This window comes from Porites lutea, chromosome 1 (genome assembly GCF_958299795.1).
Source record: "Porites lutea chromosome 1, jaPorLute2.1, whole genome shotgun sequence".
Lineage (NCBI taxonomy): Eukaryota > Metazoa > Cnidaria > Anthozoa > Scleractinia > Poritidae > Porites > Porites lutea.
The window spans coordinates 30,318,941-30,335,621 of NC_133201.1; the positions used below are offsets into that span (position 1 = coordinate 30,318,941).

The 16,681-nt window shown below is 38.8% G+C and overlaps 2 protein-coding genes across 4 annotated transcripts in view; both read right to left on the reverse strand.

Annotated features, from left to right (window-relative positions):
• LOC140948076 (uncharacterized) overlaps positions 1-16,681 on the reverse strand; it is a 137,769-nt gene that overhangs the window by 113,512 nt on the left and 7,576 nt on the right. The window lies entirely within an intron of this gene.
• LOC140927746 (uncharacterized) lies at positions 718-16,090 on the reverse strand. Its single transcript, XM_073377433.1, has 9 exons — positions 11,819-16,090; positions 11,508-11,562; positions 10,453-10,509; positions 9,621-9,655; positions 8,031-8,085; positions 7,643-7,699; positions 6,770-6,829; positions 4,940-4,997; positions 718-4,031 (listed from the first exon to the last, which is right to left on the reverse strand). The coding sequence occupies exons 1-8, from the start codon at positions 16,069-16,071 to the stop codon at positions 4,953-4,955; spliced, it is 4,617 nt and encodes a 1,538-aa protein (XP_073233534.1). The 5' UTR covers positions 16,072-16,090; the 3' UTR covers positions 718-4,031; positions 4,940-4,952.

Genomic DNA, 16,681 nt, shown 5'->3' on the forward strand with positions numbered 1-16,681 from the left:
TAGCCCTCCTAGCCTTAAACTCCGTCTCAGTGTGTATTTTGCAAAAACTTGCCCGCTAGCGATTATCGTCTCCATTGTATCGCTCAGTTTTTGTTGTCATCTAAAAGTAGGACGGACTTCACACAGCCGAGGATACTATGACCTCACACATAAGCCTTTGCGTCACAGCTATACACGAATAATACAATCACACCTGACATACTTCTAGTACGTTGTACAGGCAAACGTCCAGAGTAGTTATTATTGCATTGACGGTTCTCGCTGGCGCTTCGTAAATGGTACATATTACTAAATGCATAGTCTTGTTGTAATAAAATAACCCTTTTTCTTAGCGTACAGTTAATATCGCGAAAGAAAGGTCGTATAATAATATTTAAAAAACAAAAAATAAACAAACAAACAAGAAAACAATTACACTCAGTCGATTTTCTCATCGCTGAGCATTTCCAACCTTTTTTCCAAGAAAAGACTGCATAATAAAGCAAGGAATGTTCTTACATTTTTAGTTTTGAAATAATTCCTCCAAGATATAGACCCCGTCACTTTCTTTCATAGATGGACTGCTTTACTGCGTGCGTTGCAAGTTTTTACCGAGCAGCTTAAAACATGTTCTCACCATTTCTGTAACTCTTTCCTTCATATATAGCCTCTCATGCATACATTCTTCGCGCTTCGTTCCTTACTCGCGTGTGGCGCGTTCCTTACTCGCGTGGGGCGCGTTCCTTACTCGCGTGTCTACTTCATTTAATACAAACAGAAAGCCCAAACAGACGTCATGTCAACACATTTTACTTTATTTTCATAAGCTCTACCGCAATGATTTTCCTTAAAACCATAGCCATTAAAGAGAATAAGCATATATGTTTCTAAATACTACGTTATACCTGGTAACTTTTAAGCGTCAAGGCAATAAAAATGGCAGAAATCAACAACCAGTGAAAATTTGTTTTAGACAATCACATAACTCACAACAAAATAAGTTTATCACATTTTTCGGGATATTGAAACTACTTTGCGCAACGAGAGTTAAATTGTTTGTATAATTTTGGTTTCATGATCATGTCGGTAGAGAAGAGCACCTTATAAATAAGACAGTCAAGTTCACTTGGGCATTTGTGAACGATCTCAGTTTTAGTTGAATGTCAAGTGGCTCCCGTATGTTGTTCTTTGAGGTGATTTAATTCGTTGATGGAACAGCTACCAGGACGTAACTCTGTTGTTGCAACAATAATTAAGTATGTTCTGCTTCTTGAAAGGTCCTTGTTTTTTAAGGTGGAACCATTTTAAACAATCTTCTTTTCCATGATAGAAATGTCTTGCTGTTTAAAAGGAAGGATAGTCGTAGTTTGGCATTGAGAGAATGCTTTCAGACTTTTCAGCATCAGGCATTTAACTCGTTATGAAATTTGAAGGTCTTTGTATAATTAAGGAATCTGGCTTTGGTTTTAACTTCCGAATTCCTTACGACAGCTGTACACATGATGCAACAGTTATCATGCTGGAGTCCCAGCAGTGAATCCATGGCAACATTGTCCACATGTTCATATAAGCTTTTCTTCAAACTCAATGTGGCAAAATTACTGAAACAGCTCTAACAGATCTGCCTTCACTGTGTTGAGTGTGGAATCAGTGATCCTAGAATGCTTTTGATGTATTCTTCCACAAGGACAAAAGGCTGGATACTGAAGATACGTCTTGCCGTTTATTCTTGTCAAGAAGAAAACTTGCTAGGCAAACCAAAGATGTAGTGAGAATACAATCTTGATGAATCTGAGCCTTTTTCGTAATAACTTGCCAACTTGAACTGTATCTTCCGCTTGCTGTTGTTATTGAATGTACATATGTTTAGGTTCTTCTTGTAGGCTTTGTTTGTAGCTGGACTCTGTAACTGCATGCGATCTCTCTTCCGTCTGGACAACTGAATGGGACTCATTTATCAGAAGCTCTTCGAAAAAAGCCAAACTAAAGCCACACTCAATCTTTTTCTCCCTGATGGTAAGATTGTTTGTTTAGGTTTTCTAGGTCTTTTTTTTTTCCAAGCATACTCTTACAGTTTTTCTTCCTAAGTAGGTCCTAATATTTTCGGCCCAGTCTTTTTGTCACTGTTATTACCTCAATACTTGTGGCTTACATTTTACCACCTCTTTTGAATCTGACCTGACAGAGATCATCTCTTATTTCTATTACAAAATGTTTGACTCATCAAATGCGGTGATAAGAAATCTATAATGATAATCATTACTCTTATAATACTGGTCAGTTCTAAGATACTTTTACATTTTTTAAATTTCTAAACTGACCTTCTACAATTTTTCAAAACCAGAGCTCCTAGTGATTGGGCCTAGGTTTTCAATGATCAGCCGAGAAAAAGTGCATAAAAACTATCCTTTCCATATTTTTCCTTAAAAACTGATACAAATAGTGCGAGAAATGGCTTGGGAAAAAATTTTCAGCCTTTCAAAATTATTATGTAACTGGAATCCTTCCTTACTAGGTTCTTATATTCTACCTTAATTTTACAAAACTACTCTTCCTTAAAAAATCATACAAGTTGTAAGAATTACCTTATGTTAAACTGAACTACTGCAATAAAACAGTGCTAACGAGAACCATGTTACAAACATTTTAGACCAACGTCTATATATTAAAATTCAGACTTGGCACTGAGGCTTGGGGGAATAAAACAAGAGAAATCATCTTGAGGCTCAATAATGAATAATCCGTTTCTGTTGTTTTACTGATTTCCCCAAGCGTCGGAGCCAAGTATGAATTTCAATATGTCGAAATTGGTCTATTATTAAATTTATACTTGTGTATGTCAGTCAGGGTCAGCCATTTGATAATAAAATGTGAGATTCATGCTTTCATCTAATGATACATAAACTATGTTAATGTTTCTTAGTACTTTTTGAGTACTATCGCAACCGTGCTATCACATTCTCCTACAAAAGTTAAATGCCCTGATTGCATGAAATACAGCACAGTGTCCTGGTTTAACCAGACCTAATTTTCACTAAGAAATACACGTTGTTATCAGTGTAATTACGTTTTTTGAACAATGCCAAGTTTAACTTACTCTACTTGATCAGTTACAAACAATCCCTAGAATGACCTAACCTACTTTTCAGTTTCCCAAACTACCGACTGAATTTTTTCTGATCATTTTATAAACCATGAAAACGCATGTTGTAGTAACATCATCTTGTCGAGGCACTATGATCCACGGTGACGGAATTCTACAACTGTTAATGGTACCTTGTCACCGAGCTAGCTATGATCCTCAGAGGAGAATTCTTTATAAAATGTTACCAAAATGTCTCCTCAGCTCTAGAGAGAAGAAAAATATTCTTTTTTGCCGCAATCAAAAAATATGGTTATCTCTAAAGACACGAACATAAAACTGGTTTACAATTGAATCCGCCTGTTCAGATTTATTGATACTACGGGTCTGTTTACATTGAGATAGGGGACCCAAAGTCACCACCCCACCTATCGAGAAAACGTGATCAAATTGAAATGAGAGATTATATTGACATGCAGGTGGGTTACCCCACCTCACTTACCTGGCGTCCACCACCTCCATGTAAACAGGCCCTAAACGTCTCTTTACCTACAAATGCCCGTCATATCATCAGCACAACATCACTGTCATGCAAAGTTTGATTAAATCTCTGAAATTTATGACCACTCAACTAGATACAGTCGGCTTTTTTAAAAAAAAAACAATAGTTCCTTTGTTGTCCCTCCAAAATTCTGCGTAAGCATTGTTTTCAATTTCTCTTGGGGTGATTGTAAGTCCCGAGAGAAATTGAAAACAATGCTTACGCAAAATTTTGAAGGAACAACAAAGAGTATTATGGTATTTTTGAAAAAAGGCCTACATTACTAAAAAAAGACTCGATTAAACTACAAAAACCTAGCTAGTAGTCATTACTGTTTGAATCTGTTTCCAAATAAACAACAAAGGTCGTGTCCTGAAGGCACAGAGCGATTGCATTATCTTGTATCTCCCCCAACATAATAGGACACGTCTAAAATTGTAGAAAACATAACATATGTTAAACATTAAACATTGCAACCTTTTACACCCAACCCACTCCCCCCCCTCAGGCAAGCCAAAATCCGCTGGGCTAAGTGTAGGGGCGGTGTTAGACGAGGTCACAAGTTTATATTTTAAACTGTGTCGTAGTCTCGATGCGACACTAAAAGAAAAAAAAATCGTCGACACGATCCCGCATTGTCCAGTGTAACACCGCCTTAATATGTGGGCTTTAATATTTCCATTAGCGCAAAGGAGCCGAGTCCCTTTCTTGTACTCAGTTGACTTTCTTACAAATGTAAATGTACCGTAGCTTAAGAGAAACTGTGAAATTTGATTGACCATCAGCTTTCAGTGAGTTAATTTTGCCTGTTGCTATTACCGTCAGTTCAATTCCTAGTTGAGTCTTTGATATCGAAAATTTAGTCAAGTCAAATAACACATTAACTGTAACACTTCGACAACCTGCACGTAAGTCACATTGAGTTAGTGGTATTCAGTAGATTCACACTATCTGTCTGATTGGTCATTTATAGGGCAAGGTGAAAACGTTTTCAGTCATGAAGATTTGTAACAAAGTTACGCAGAGGCTTAGAAACCCACCAAGGCTTTGATGGAGCCACTGATATGAAGTTGTTTTTTCGTCAACTGATATGAATCTTCCTTTGTTATGACCCTAACCTTCCCCACCGCCCCCACCCCTGTCAAAAAAGTGTCTCTGTAACATGTTTTTGAAATCGAACCTCCAGTAATCTGACCTCCTTGAGGCCAGTAATAAGTGTCAGCCAAAACAAAACCGTTAACAACATTGGTGCATGAATTACTTTTATTACCGACCTTAAAGATACAAGAAAGGCTTTCAAGTTTGTCCTTCTTTGTCTTTTCTTACATTTTACTAACCTCTGGCTCATCTTCAGTTCTCTTTGTGTCTCTTTCGATCTGCGCTCTGTTTTTCATCCTGAAATGTAACGCCGAATTAAAATAATAAACGTGTTTTTTACGATTAGTTATCAAGTGTATACTGCAGAAAATCAAGGTGTAATGATGATATATTTTTTGTAGAGTCCATAAATAAACCTTAAATGTTTGAGGATGTTACATTGCATAGCAGAACAGACTGTTTAAACTTCTCCTCATTGACAATACTTTGAAGTGATTTCTAGCCCTTTTAAGCGTCGAGTCAATTTATGTCATTAGTAAATAAGTTAAAGCTATAAATTGTTTTTCCAATTAACACACAACAGGAACAATTAAGTTCCTAAAGCGGGTACAGACACCGCTCTTTCTTAGAAATGTCTGCGCCAACCTGAGTCGCTGAGATTGATAACGATCATATAAATAGGGAGAAACCCATTTATTAAGAAACCCTTGAATTCCATAAAAATATGGCCAAGTTTTCGTTATAAAATTCAGCATAAATGATGCTAGTATAAAATGCCTTTTAAAGGGCCTGTTTACATGGAGGTGGGGGACCCGAGGTAGGCGAGGTACCTGCTTAGATGGGGTAACCAGCCTGTCCATATAATCTCTCATTTTAATTTGATCACGTTTACATGATAAGTGGGGTGATCACATGAGAGATTATATGGACAGGTGGGTTACCCCACCTAAGCGTGTTACCTCACCTACCTGAGGTCCCCCACCTCCATGTGAACTGGCCGTAAGAGCTATAAATACACAAGGAGGAAGCTTCTTGTCGCCATTGAGTTGAATTCTATTAACAACTTCAATAAGAGAATGATGCCCTATCGAATCAAAACGGCCGTTGAGAATATGCCAGGTTTCTGACTGGTTAGAAGCTAGAATATTGTTGTTTTGACGTTTGAATGTAGAAATTACCTTATCGGATGTCTTTTTCCATTTAATCACACATGTTAACCCTCGAACCCTAGACCATGACCCCGAAACTGTAGAACCGGCAACCGAAAATTCTCTTATTTGTCTAACTCAATAGGGCCATTTATACGAAGAAAAATAAGACGCGTCTTACATAAGACGCGAACTTTCCGTATAAACGGCACATTTCGTCTAAAATAAGACGCGGCTTAGCTAAGACGCGTCTTATTAGATAAGACATGCTCGTATAAATGGTACAGTTCGCGTCTTATTTAAGACGCGTCTTATTTTTCCTCGTATAAATGGGCTTATTGTATTTAATTCACTTGTGTTAAAAGCCGTACATATGCATGGCAGGTACGTAGTCGCGTGTTAAAAAGATACAAGATTTGCCCAAAATCTCTAAGTATGGCATCCTATATTGTGGTATGGTAACATTTAAGAAAGTGCTGACTATGAAAGGAACTGATTATTTAACACATATCTAGATCATTGATATTCTTTCCACAGAATTAGTCTTACGGCGTTCGTGGCTTCGGCAGCAACTGCGCGAATGTCTGACAACGTGATTTCAACGGACTCTAGGAGAAACTTTGCCATTAACAAAAGTTCAAAATTATAACAACATACAAGGCCAAGTACAGTATGTTAAACCTAGGGCTAGATTTATAAGGGATATTAGTAGTTAAGTAAACAGGCATGAATGAATAAATGCGACTAAATACTTGAAACTTGTCAGAAGAGAAAATGTGTAAATTGAGCAAAGCGTAACTGTTGGAAAAGCTGAAGCAAGAATAAATGGAGTTAAAACATAATATGAATAAGAATTATGTCTTTAATAGACAAAATCTTACACCAAGCTTCAACTTCTTAATTATCTCCCTAACAACTAACCTCTTGCTCATTTTCCTTTCGCTTTTCGCCTCTTTGAACTTCAGAGTGTTTCAGGTCGCCCTGGAAAGAAGTTAAAATTAAATTATATCTACTGTTCTATTTCGCTTGGTCATAAGTCCAGGAATGAACGCACATTCAAAATGTACAAATTAACTATTTTTCGTGATGGCCTTGCGAAAAATTTGAATCCAGGAGTCATTTCATTAGTAGGTTGAGTTTGATCGTCCGGGTAAACGTAGTCCTGAATAGGACTGTTGTTGTTGACAGTGACTGACGTTTCGACAACCTGTGCCATAATACCATCAACTGAAGTGATACAAAACACTTTGACTCGGAAGATGACTACCGCAGGTTCTTAAAACGTCAGTCATTGTCAACAACAAAAGTCCTATTAAGTACTACGTTCACCCGGACGATCAAACTCAACCTAGTTCTTTACACAGTTAGCGATCATTCCCAACAACCCTTTGCCAAATTTGGAAGATGTTTGCAATGTTTTTTATTATTGACGTCAGTGATGGTCAATAAATGTACTATGGAAAATTACCCACGATTGCGTCACACACAAGAGAGGAACGGCAACTTAGCTGTTTTGGTAGAGTAAAACTCAAGATATTAAAGGAGAAAAAGATCACAGCTATCGGTATGCAAAGACCAAATAACTGACGTACTAGAAAAAATAATAATACGAATACGCAAAAATATGATTAGATAGGTGTGAACCGCATTTCGAGGAAAAAAACAGTTCATTTTCTGAAACTGAAAAGAGACATAAACGTTTTAAAGTACTACTTGGGGTTGAGGATGCTATTAGATAGACAATTAATAGTAAGTCGATTAAAATAGTAACCCGTGATTATCATCATTAGTTACCTCTTGCATATTTTCTGTTTGCTCTTCTTCACTTCTCCCTTTGGCTTGTTCCTTATTCTAGAAAAAATTCAACCGTGATTATTTCTTCCGTTTTGATTTACTTGGTCCGCGTGCTACCGATGCTTTCCTAACCTCGGATTCTTTTTCCTTCCCGTTGATCTTCAGAATCATTAATGTACTGTCCAGATTAAGATAACTGAGCAATATTAGTTAACAACACATTGTTTACAAGTAAACTCAGTTTTAGAGCGAGCTTTATATCCAACCAAACTTCTTCAACTTTTTGGAGAATTACTTGCTCCAACCGCGCTTAGTATCAGTCGAAGCATTCAGTCAATCAATATTAATTGTTTCTAGTTTATACCAAAACCAAACAACTTATACATACTTGCTGTGCCGAATATGAACTCTTCTCTCCACCCAATGTTGCTCCGCTGGTACTACTAAAAAATTATGGAAGAAAGTATTGTTAGCACGAGCTTGTCGCGAGGTTTCTTGACTACATACAGGGGCACCCAACGGATCTGTTCCCCAAAATATCTGTTCTTCAGGCAAATTTTTACTGGCTGGGAGATTTGGGAAAGGTAATAAGTCCTCGGAAGGAAAGTGTTTTTGGGAAATACACAATTCATAAAGTCTGTGGGGATTTGATGTCTAGAATAGCTGCTATGTGCTATTTGTCAGAAACCTCTCCCCCGGCCAACTGAAGGGTTGAATTTTGCCCTATGACCACACCCAAACTGGCAAATAAGGTCTGGACATAAGCCTCTGGGAAACTTCCCAGTAATTCAAATTACAGGTTGTAGGTGCACCTTGCTGGCTGGGAACTCTTTCATCAGTTTTACTGGGAGTGAGGAATTTTTCCCAACAATTTCCCAAAATGCTTAAAATGGCTTCAGAAAGCTTTATTCATGCTTTGTTGTCTCAAAATTTCCCGTTGGGTGCCCCTGTACATATTAAATAAATTCAAACCTGTATATAACGGCCCTGTATATAGCGGTCACCGGACAACTTCCCGAAATTTTCAATTGCCTTATATTTTCAGCAAATGTATAGCAGTCACTTTGTATATAACGGTCACGTTACCATTTCCCAAGGGTGACACAGGTTTGACTGTAGTACAAACAAGAAATTTGCCGCGCTTTTATTACACTTAGCAGGTAAAATCATACTAGTAACACACAGCTACAACTGAATATAATTCTCTTTGGACACGTCTGACGTCTGCCTTTCCTGTCATAAGAACGCGCGCTTTCAGAAAGACCTTTGTGAACGGGCAAGAAAGAGGAAATCAAGAATAATAATTTTGTGACAGATTACAGAGTGTAGAATAATTGTAACAGAAATTTCCATTAATTTTTTACACTTTAAGAACATACGGCAGCTCTTACGGTTCTCGGATACAAAGCTACAAATTTTCCTCCCTGAAGGTGCTATGAGCACCCCCATTATTTTTACATGGTAGTACCATAGCAATTTCAATATAACCTGCGAAAAGGCTTCAAAAACGGAGGGCCGGGTAGCCTATTTCAGAAGTTTTCTGATATAAAAGTACTTTTCAGTAGTCACGCAAATGACACTCGTTTTCGCACAAAAGGTTTTGCACTTTGTCATATTTTAAGTTAACGATTTTACTCGAAATGACAAATTAATTAATAACACCCTCAAAATTACCACAGCAGCTCTAGCGGCTGTCATAATTAAAAACTGCAGATGAATATACTGCTTGTCAATATATGAAATAATTCATAGGTCAACTAAACGTGCTTTTCACCAGGGCCCGGTTCCTGAAAGGTCGATCAGCGCTAAACCAGGATTAAAATTTTGTTCGGTTTTTGTAATTTACCTTCCTATGCATTGCTTAGAGTAACAGTCTTTGTGTTGTCATTATTGTATCTCGGATCAAAGGCTCAACAGCTGAATTCAGGTGAGGGAAACAAAGAAAAAACAACAAAAAACCATTTAATAGAAGACTCACCGGCTTTTTTTCTCAAGTTGAGAATTCCTGTTTGCCTACAAAAAAAAGTATTCACGCAATCAGTTAGAGCTAACGAATTACTTTTTTCTGCTTTGGACAAGAAATATACCATATAACATGCCGAAATCTGATTACATAACGGGTGTCACAACAGAATGCGTGGTGCAGTTGATTTGTTTTGCAAAAAAAAAAAAAAATGGTCACGCTATTTCCTAAAACATAACTAGCACAGTAAAAATAGCACTGATGATAACTGGTATTTGAGGCCGAATATCTGCTAGACTACATCCCGCTCTATCGTGAATTTCGGATTCTTCCCTCCTATGTTATGATGACATCGATCGAGGAAAGCATGCTTTTAAGTGTGAAATATTTTTAAATGAATAATAAAATAACTAGTGGGTTCGGTTTTCCTATGATTTCAATAATTTAATGAATAATTACGAAGTTATTGGAGGGAGTTATTCTCCTCGCCTGACCACCTTCCTCGATCTGTATTATTTTTCATATCGTTCTAAGCCATATTCAGTGACTGCTACAATCCCGGACAAAACTACTTGAGAAAGTTTTCCCCATCATGTCCACTTTCCTACGCAACAAAAATATTTCCAAAACGACGCCTTTGCGGAAACAAAACCCCTTCCTCCAATTCAATGTTGCTTCCTACAAACGCCCAGGGATCAGGCTTTCTTTTGAATACACAACAACATTGCTTTCAGGGGAAGGGGGAGACGAAAGAACCGGTACAGCTACGATGATTAGAAAAATGCTTCCCAAGTATGCAATTTTCTCAACAGTTTTGTCCAAGATTGTAGTTACTATTCTTAATTACTTCTTGCAAATTTTCTGATTGCTGTTTTCCTTCTATTCCATTGGCTTGTTGGTTATTCTGGAAACAAATGTGACCTGTATTAAGCTCAAGTACACTAAGTGGACACCCTGTATTAGACCCAAAATCGTGGGGTTTGCGGGCAAGCAGTTCCTTCATTCCCCTCCCCCTCCCCCGTCATTCATTTTTTTTTTTTGCTCTTGTCCCAGCTTTCTAGACGAACCTCGCGAGAAAACGCTTGCTACGTAGGCTACTTTCTCTCCAACTAAGTAACTCGATTAGAAACGCTTTCTGATAAAGGCTGATCGATCTTCCTTCGCCATTGTCGTATTATCCAATATTATAACTAAAAATTGATTTTAATTTTAGTATTTACCAAATCGGTGAATAGCACTTTTCGCGCGTTTTGATTGGCTCCCGTAACTCGGAATATCCTTGGCTATTGGCTATTCACTGTTTTGTGACCGGAGCTAAGATGGCGTCTCGCTTCGAGACATTTCAGAACACGAAATTCGAGCGATAAATGAAGCAGTCGTACAAACAAATACCAAGAAAGCCACTAACTTTGCCTTGTCGGTGTCTACTGGTACGGGTAGAAAATTATTTTCATGCTGAACTTGCAACAAAATCGAAGAATGCACTTGAAAAAAATCCCCAGAATGTTTGTAAATTGTAAAAAAAAAAAAAAAACCTATTCAGTGACATTTTTAATTTACAAAAAGGTACTTGTTTTCATTTTTTATCCAACCGATTTGGTAAATACTAAAACAACTATCCCCCTCAGGGTCGGTGAACAGCGCTAGATATATACCTCAACACTTAGCGTCTCGGTATATTTTTTCCACCACTACTCCCCTCCCCTTCAGGGGATAGTTGCAGAATATTTATTGATTCATGACATATTTCAAAGTCAATTAAAAAGTTGAATATTTAACCAGACTTTCCCATAGCTAAAAAGAAACATATTTGTTCTTAGTGCGATTTGAATCTATTAAACATTCATATCCGTATTTAAATGTTTCTACATAGTTTATACCATAACCTACGCGGAAACATACTTGCTCTGGTGGATCTAATCTCTCCTCTTTGTACAATGTGGCTCCAGAGGGACCCCTAAAAAAATAAGAAATAAGGTATCGTTACATCTGCGTTGGACATCATTCAGAGAGCAAATTCATTTACAGCATATGCGTATAACCCACGCATTTGCCCATTAAAACAAAACTTCTCACGAGCAAATTGCCTGCTTATACGCGTATGCTGCAAATGAATCCACCGTAAAGGTATGGACAAAAAAGGAGATAAATCACTAACATTTAGGGCAAGCCTTTAAGCAAAAAAAATTCTCACTTAAACACTGTCAGTTTACCTTTTCATGTTTTCACGGCCTTCGCCCAGCGGCAAATGCACCCTGATAACTTTGAAATTAGGTGTGGAGTCTCGCAGGCCGATGGCGAAAACACGATTGACGGGACAGGCTGCTAAACAGTTCACGCGACTTTCCACATCAATTTCAGTTAGAAGTTCACCAGATTTGACGTTAAATAGCCGAAGAACTGAATCAAAACCAGAAGTGACGCATGTGTCGTCACTGGTAAACGTGCAATGAAGAGGAAGGGAAAATGAAAGACCTAAAGTACGGAGCGTGTTTCCTGTTTCGGGATCCAACACTAAGATGTCGTCAGTCGTGCCAACAACAAGGAACTGTTCCATAGGTGAGAAAGCCACAGCCTTAACCCAGTCAGGGTTGCTTTCAATGTCTTTCCATCTCCAAACAACTGTTTCGCCATCCAAAAGCTGAAGAGACCAACGACCAGAACGAACAAACACCAATGCTTCAAATGTCCTTACAATTAACAGCTGACATTTAGTGTTGCAGGTAAGAACTCTTCCTTGTAAAACTGTGATTGTTGATACAACTATTCCACTGCCTGTATCTAGAACTTTCACATCAACCTCTCCTACGACTGCTACTCGTTCCTCTGATATAGGGATCAGTTGTTGGACTCCAGGCAAGTTGGTCCATGTTTTGATTTGTTTAACGAGGTTACCACTCCACAACTCAACAGTGCTGTCATCCGTTAAGATTAGGACTCCACCTCTAACAGGACACAAAGGACGGTACCGTCCTGGCATCCACTCGCAGTATATCTCAGCTTTAAGCTTCCCACTCGACATATCATAAGCAGTGACTGATATCGCACTTGCAACAAACACGGTCTGGCCATCAAAACTGAGTGTTATCCCAGTAGCCTCGGTATGTAAGTCTTGATTGTTTCTGTTTACGTATTTGCTATCCACCATATCTATTGCATTCGACAAGAATTCTAGGTGACGTTGCTTGTCAAGACCAAACATCAGTGGAAACGAATAAAGTTTTGTGGACATAAGATCGCCAAATAAAAACCCACAATCCTTAAAAGATTCAAAAGTCTCGGAATCACCAGACACAATCGTTAAGGAAAATGTGTTGTTTGCTTCCTTTACAACTTTGAGACAAGAAAAGGAGCTTGGAACTCCGTCGATTACAGCGCAACACAAAATTAATCGATGATCAAGTGCAAACTTTACCATGCCACATACTTCTGGGGTAGCAATTTGTGTTAGTTTTCTGAAATTACACATCACATCATACAAACTAATCACTCCCGAAGAATGTGAAATTGCAAGAAGCCTTCCATCACCAGACCATGCAAAAGATAAAATGTCTTCATCTTCAAGGATTCGATCAACCACTGAACCATTTTCTAAACTCCACAACAAAAGGCATTTAGAACTCTCAAGACAATTAGTTAGAATCTTGGTCTTGTCGCCTGAAATAGAGCAAACTGAGAATCTACAGTTACATTCGGGAAAGAGCGGTTTCAAGTCTCCGTCCATAGTATAGGCCTGACTTAGAATCCCAGGTAAAATACATTCCTTTCTAGGGTGGAAAACAACAGAGCGGTAAAATGACGACCCATTTCCTGAAGGTAAATTTCTAAACACGCCGCGCCCGAGCACCTTGAAATGAAAACTCTTCTCTACTACGACCGGGCGTGTCCACACTAGCCTGCCAGTATGGAGTGACCACAGCTGCAACATTCTGTCATCACATTCACAAACCATATAATCCAACTGTGGAGAGACGTCCAAACAGATCACGGTAGATGAACATTCAAATCGCGTTAAAACACCTCCCTGCAGCGTCTCCTTACGAACAACGTCCATATATGGTATTTCAGGATACCTATTTCGTAAAAGATTTGACGCCTCAGCACTCAACACTTTTCCTCCTTGGTTAAGTATGGTTTGAAGAAACCTGCGAGGGGTGTCCGTAAATAAACGGAGGTACTTCCTCAATACAAACAACAAGGTGTCCACGATACTTTGGTTATCTTTTGATAACAACGCAAAAATCCCCTGCTCTTTAAGCCACACAAGGTCTTCAGCCGCTATTGTGCTGTTCACGAAGGTCTTGGCATACACTACTTCTAAATCAATAATGTAGGCTTTTGTCAGTTCGCCCAGCTTATGTGCATCTCTCTTGACGCCTTCGTGTAGCATGTGATGTGCACCATGATACAAAGCGTACATCTCAGTGGCGCTAAACTGAAGGTTATCGACACCTTTAAGCTTTAGATTTTCAAGTTCTTCAGTACACAGGTCCGCAAGTAAGCGATGACCCTCGTTTTCATCCATGATGAATTCATGCTCTCCATAACATGAAATGTCTGTTAACCAGTCTTTAACTGACTTGTGAATGACGTGAAGACAATCATCACGGATGGGGAGAAGTGCAGACACACTGCTCAAGGCTCTCAGTAATTTACGTCTTGTTAGTGGTGAAACGGTACTTGGCACTAATACTTTAGAAACAAACCCCACTGGCAGGGGCCCCCTTGAAGCGGTAACGGCAGATAACAGATTCAGGAAATTTTCTTCCCTGATGTTAAGTTCCTTTAAGAGTTCAAGTTCCAAACGTTTGAAATAGGAATGATACACGGCAGTAATTCCTGAGGGTGAACTGCCGACAAGGTCTCCCTCGTGGGAAATTGATGCATTTTCAGTAATTGCCAATATGAGAAAATGAGCGTACAGCATCAGTCCTTCAGATTTCAACACTAGTTGCTCTATGAACTCGCTCATATTCTCTAGTTCGACCACGCGTTGAAGTCTTTTTACGCATAATACTCTGACATCTTCTAGATTCTCTTTATCATTAGCCTTCAGTTTAAGCGGATTCAAATGTTTAAGTTTCTCTGCAATGTTTAAGGCTGGACGCGTCGTAACAAGAAAACGAATCCAGATAGGAAGCTTACAAAACTGATTTGCAACCACATCAAGAAGATCATTTCGTCCTTGATATTCGCTTTCATCCAAGCCATCTATTACCATGAGCATGTTTCTTCCTGGATCACCTACAGCACTAAGAGGTTCCTTAAAAAGCAGCGCAAACAACTCCTCCACACCCATACTGTGGAGATCTGTACCCAGATTTCTTGACAGCTGTTCCACTAGAGCTTGCTTGTACTCTGGCAGGGCACGGGACAAGTGACAGGCAAGTGACTGAATCATCAACTGAGGCTTACAGTAGCGTACATTGTTATACTGACAAAAATGGCTTCCTGACAACCTGCCAGCCTCTTGCATTCTCTTGCAAGTAACAGCTGCGATGACTGATTTTCCCATCCCTGCATTTCCACTGATCACCATCACACGGTTTTGAGAACTTCTCTCATCCAGCCAGTTCTGAACTCTGTCAAAGACCCACTCACGGGTGCCTTCTTGAAATCGTTCCGCATAATGCTCAATGTCTCCTCTGAATTCCGACTTAGCAAGTTTTTGAAGGACCTCTTCTGACATGTCCTTGTTTCTTCCGTCTCTTAAACTCTTCACTGTTTCTTTTACTTCCTTGAGACCCGCTTCAACCTCTTTCACGTTCTGACAAACTTCATCAACGCTTTGCAGTGTCTTGGCCTGGGCCAGACGTACATCCTCAACTGCTTGATTCGTTTTGCTCTGAGACTGATATATGTTTTTCAACTGTGACTTAATAACCTCTTCACTGTCAGCCCACTCAATCAACACGTCAATATAATCTTGCTCTCCACCTTTCTCTGCCTTCAACCTATCTACTTCCGCCTGATCGAGACCAAGACTCACAAGAACACTACTAATTTCAGTCCACAGAGCAAAGAACGTTGGTGTATCAACACCAGTGGTAGTCACATGACCATATAAGACATTTCGATAGAACTTAACCCGTGCAAGGTTAGCCTCATGAGACGTGTCACTTGAGGGTGGTTTAGTATGCCATCCTGAGGGGGGAGGGGTAAGTCCACAAATATTAGTCAGAAGGAGAAACAAAAGAGTGATGTCAAAGGTGTTGGAGTCTGGAGGGACTCCACCAGGTGGAAATAGTTTGTCCCACTGACGGCTATTTAGAATTCGACGGCGTAAGAGATTGTTAAGAATGGAGTAATTAGCATTTAAGTCAGTAATCAAGTTTGCAGGAGGATGATGACCATCAAAAATCTTCCTAAGAACTGTTGTTCCACCGTCGATGAGAAGCCTGCTGAGCTTGGCTCCATTTGCCTTCTCCACAGAACTGGCCAGCGGTGATGGTGCTGCGGCAGCCATGAAAAGGTTCACTACATATTCCTGCAGGGGGAAGAAAAACAATGCAAAAACTGTTTTTGTTACTATCCTATTCTGAGGAGAAATTAATATTCATAAGGAGATCTGGCTGAAAAGCAACATTAAATTTTCTACATTTCTCTTGCAGTACATTAGCCTATTTTCAAAGTCCTTGCCCTCTTTATGAAAGCGAGTGTTCTATTCCCAATTTTTTTACGTAAAGATGTGTTAAATAATTTGCACGTGAATGAAAAGCGTTTTACTCATGAATAAATGACTAATGACTAATCAAGAATCAATTTCAAGGAGAGGCAGAAATGGCTAATGTTACTGTGACCTGTTAACTGGAGTACGTACTATCATAAAAACGATTTTTTATTTGACTGTTCAGACTTATGAAAAAAAATGAAAGAGTTTGTACAAAATTTTTCTTAAGTAACTTATCCTCGTTTCTGTTATACAAAAGTTTTGAAAAGGAATGGTGTGTTACTGCAAATGGCTGAAAATTCTGCTTCCTATAAATTAGATAAATTTCTGATCACGTATGTTAATACTTTGTTTGAAATGACATTTGACTGACTGTAATCATATCCTGTTCCTAGATATCAGTCAT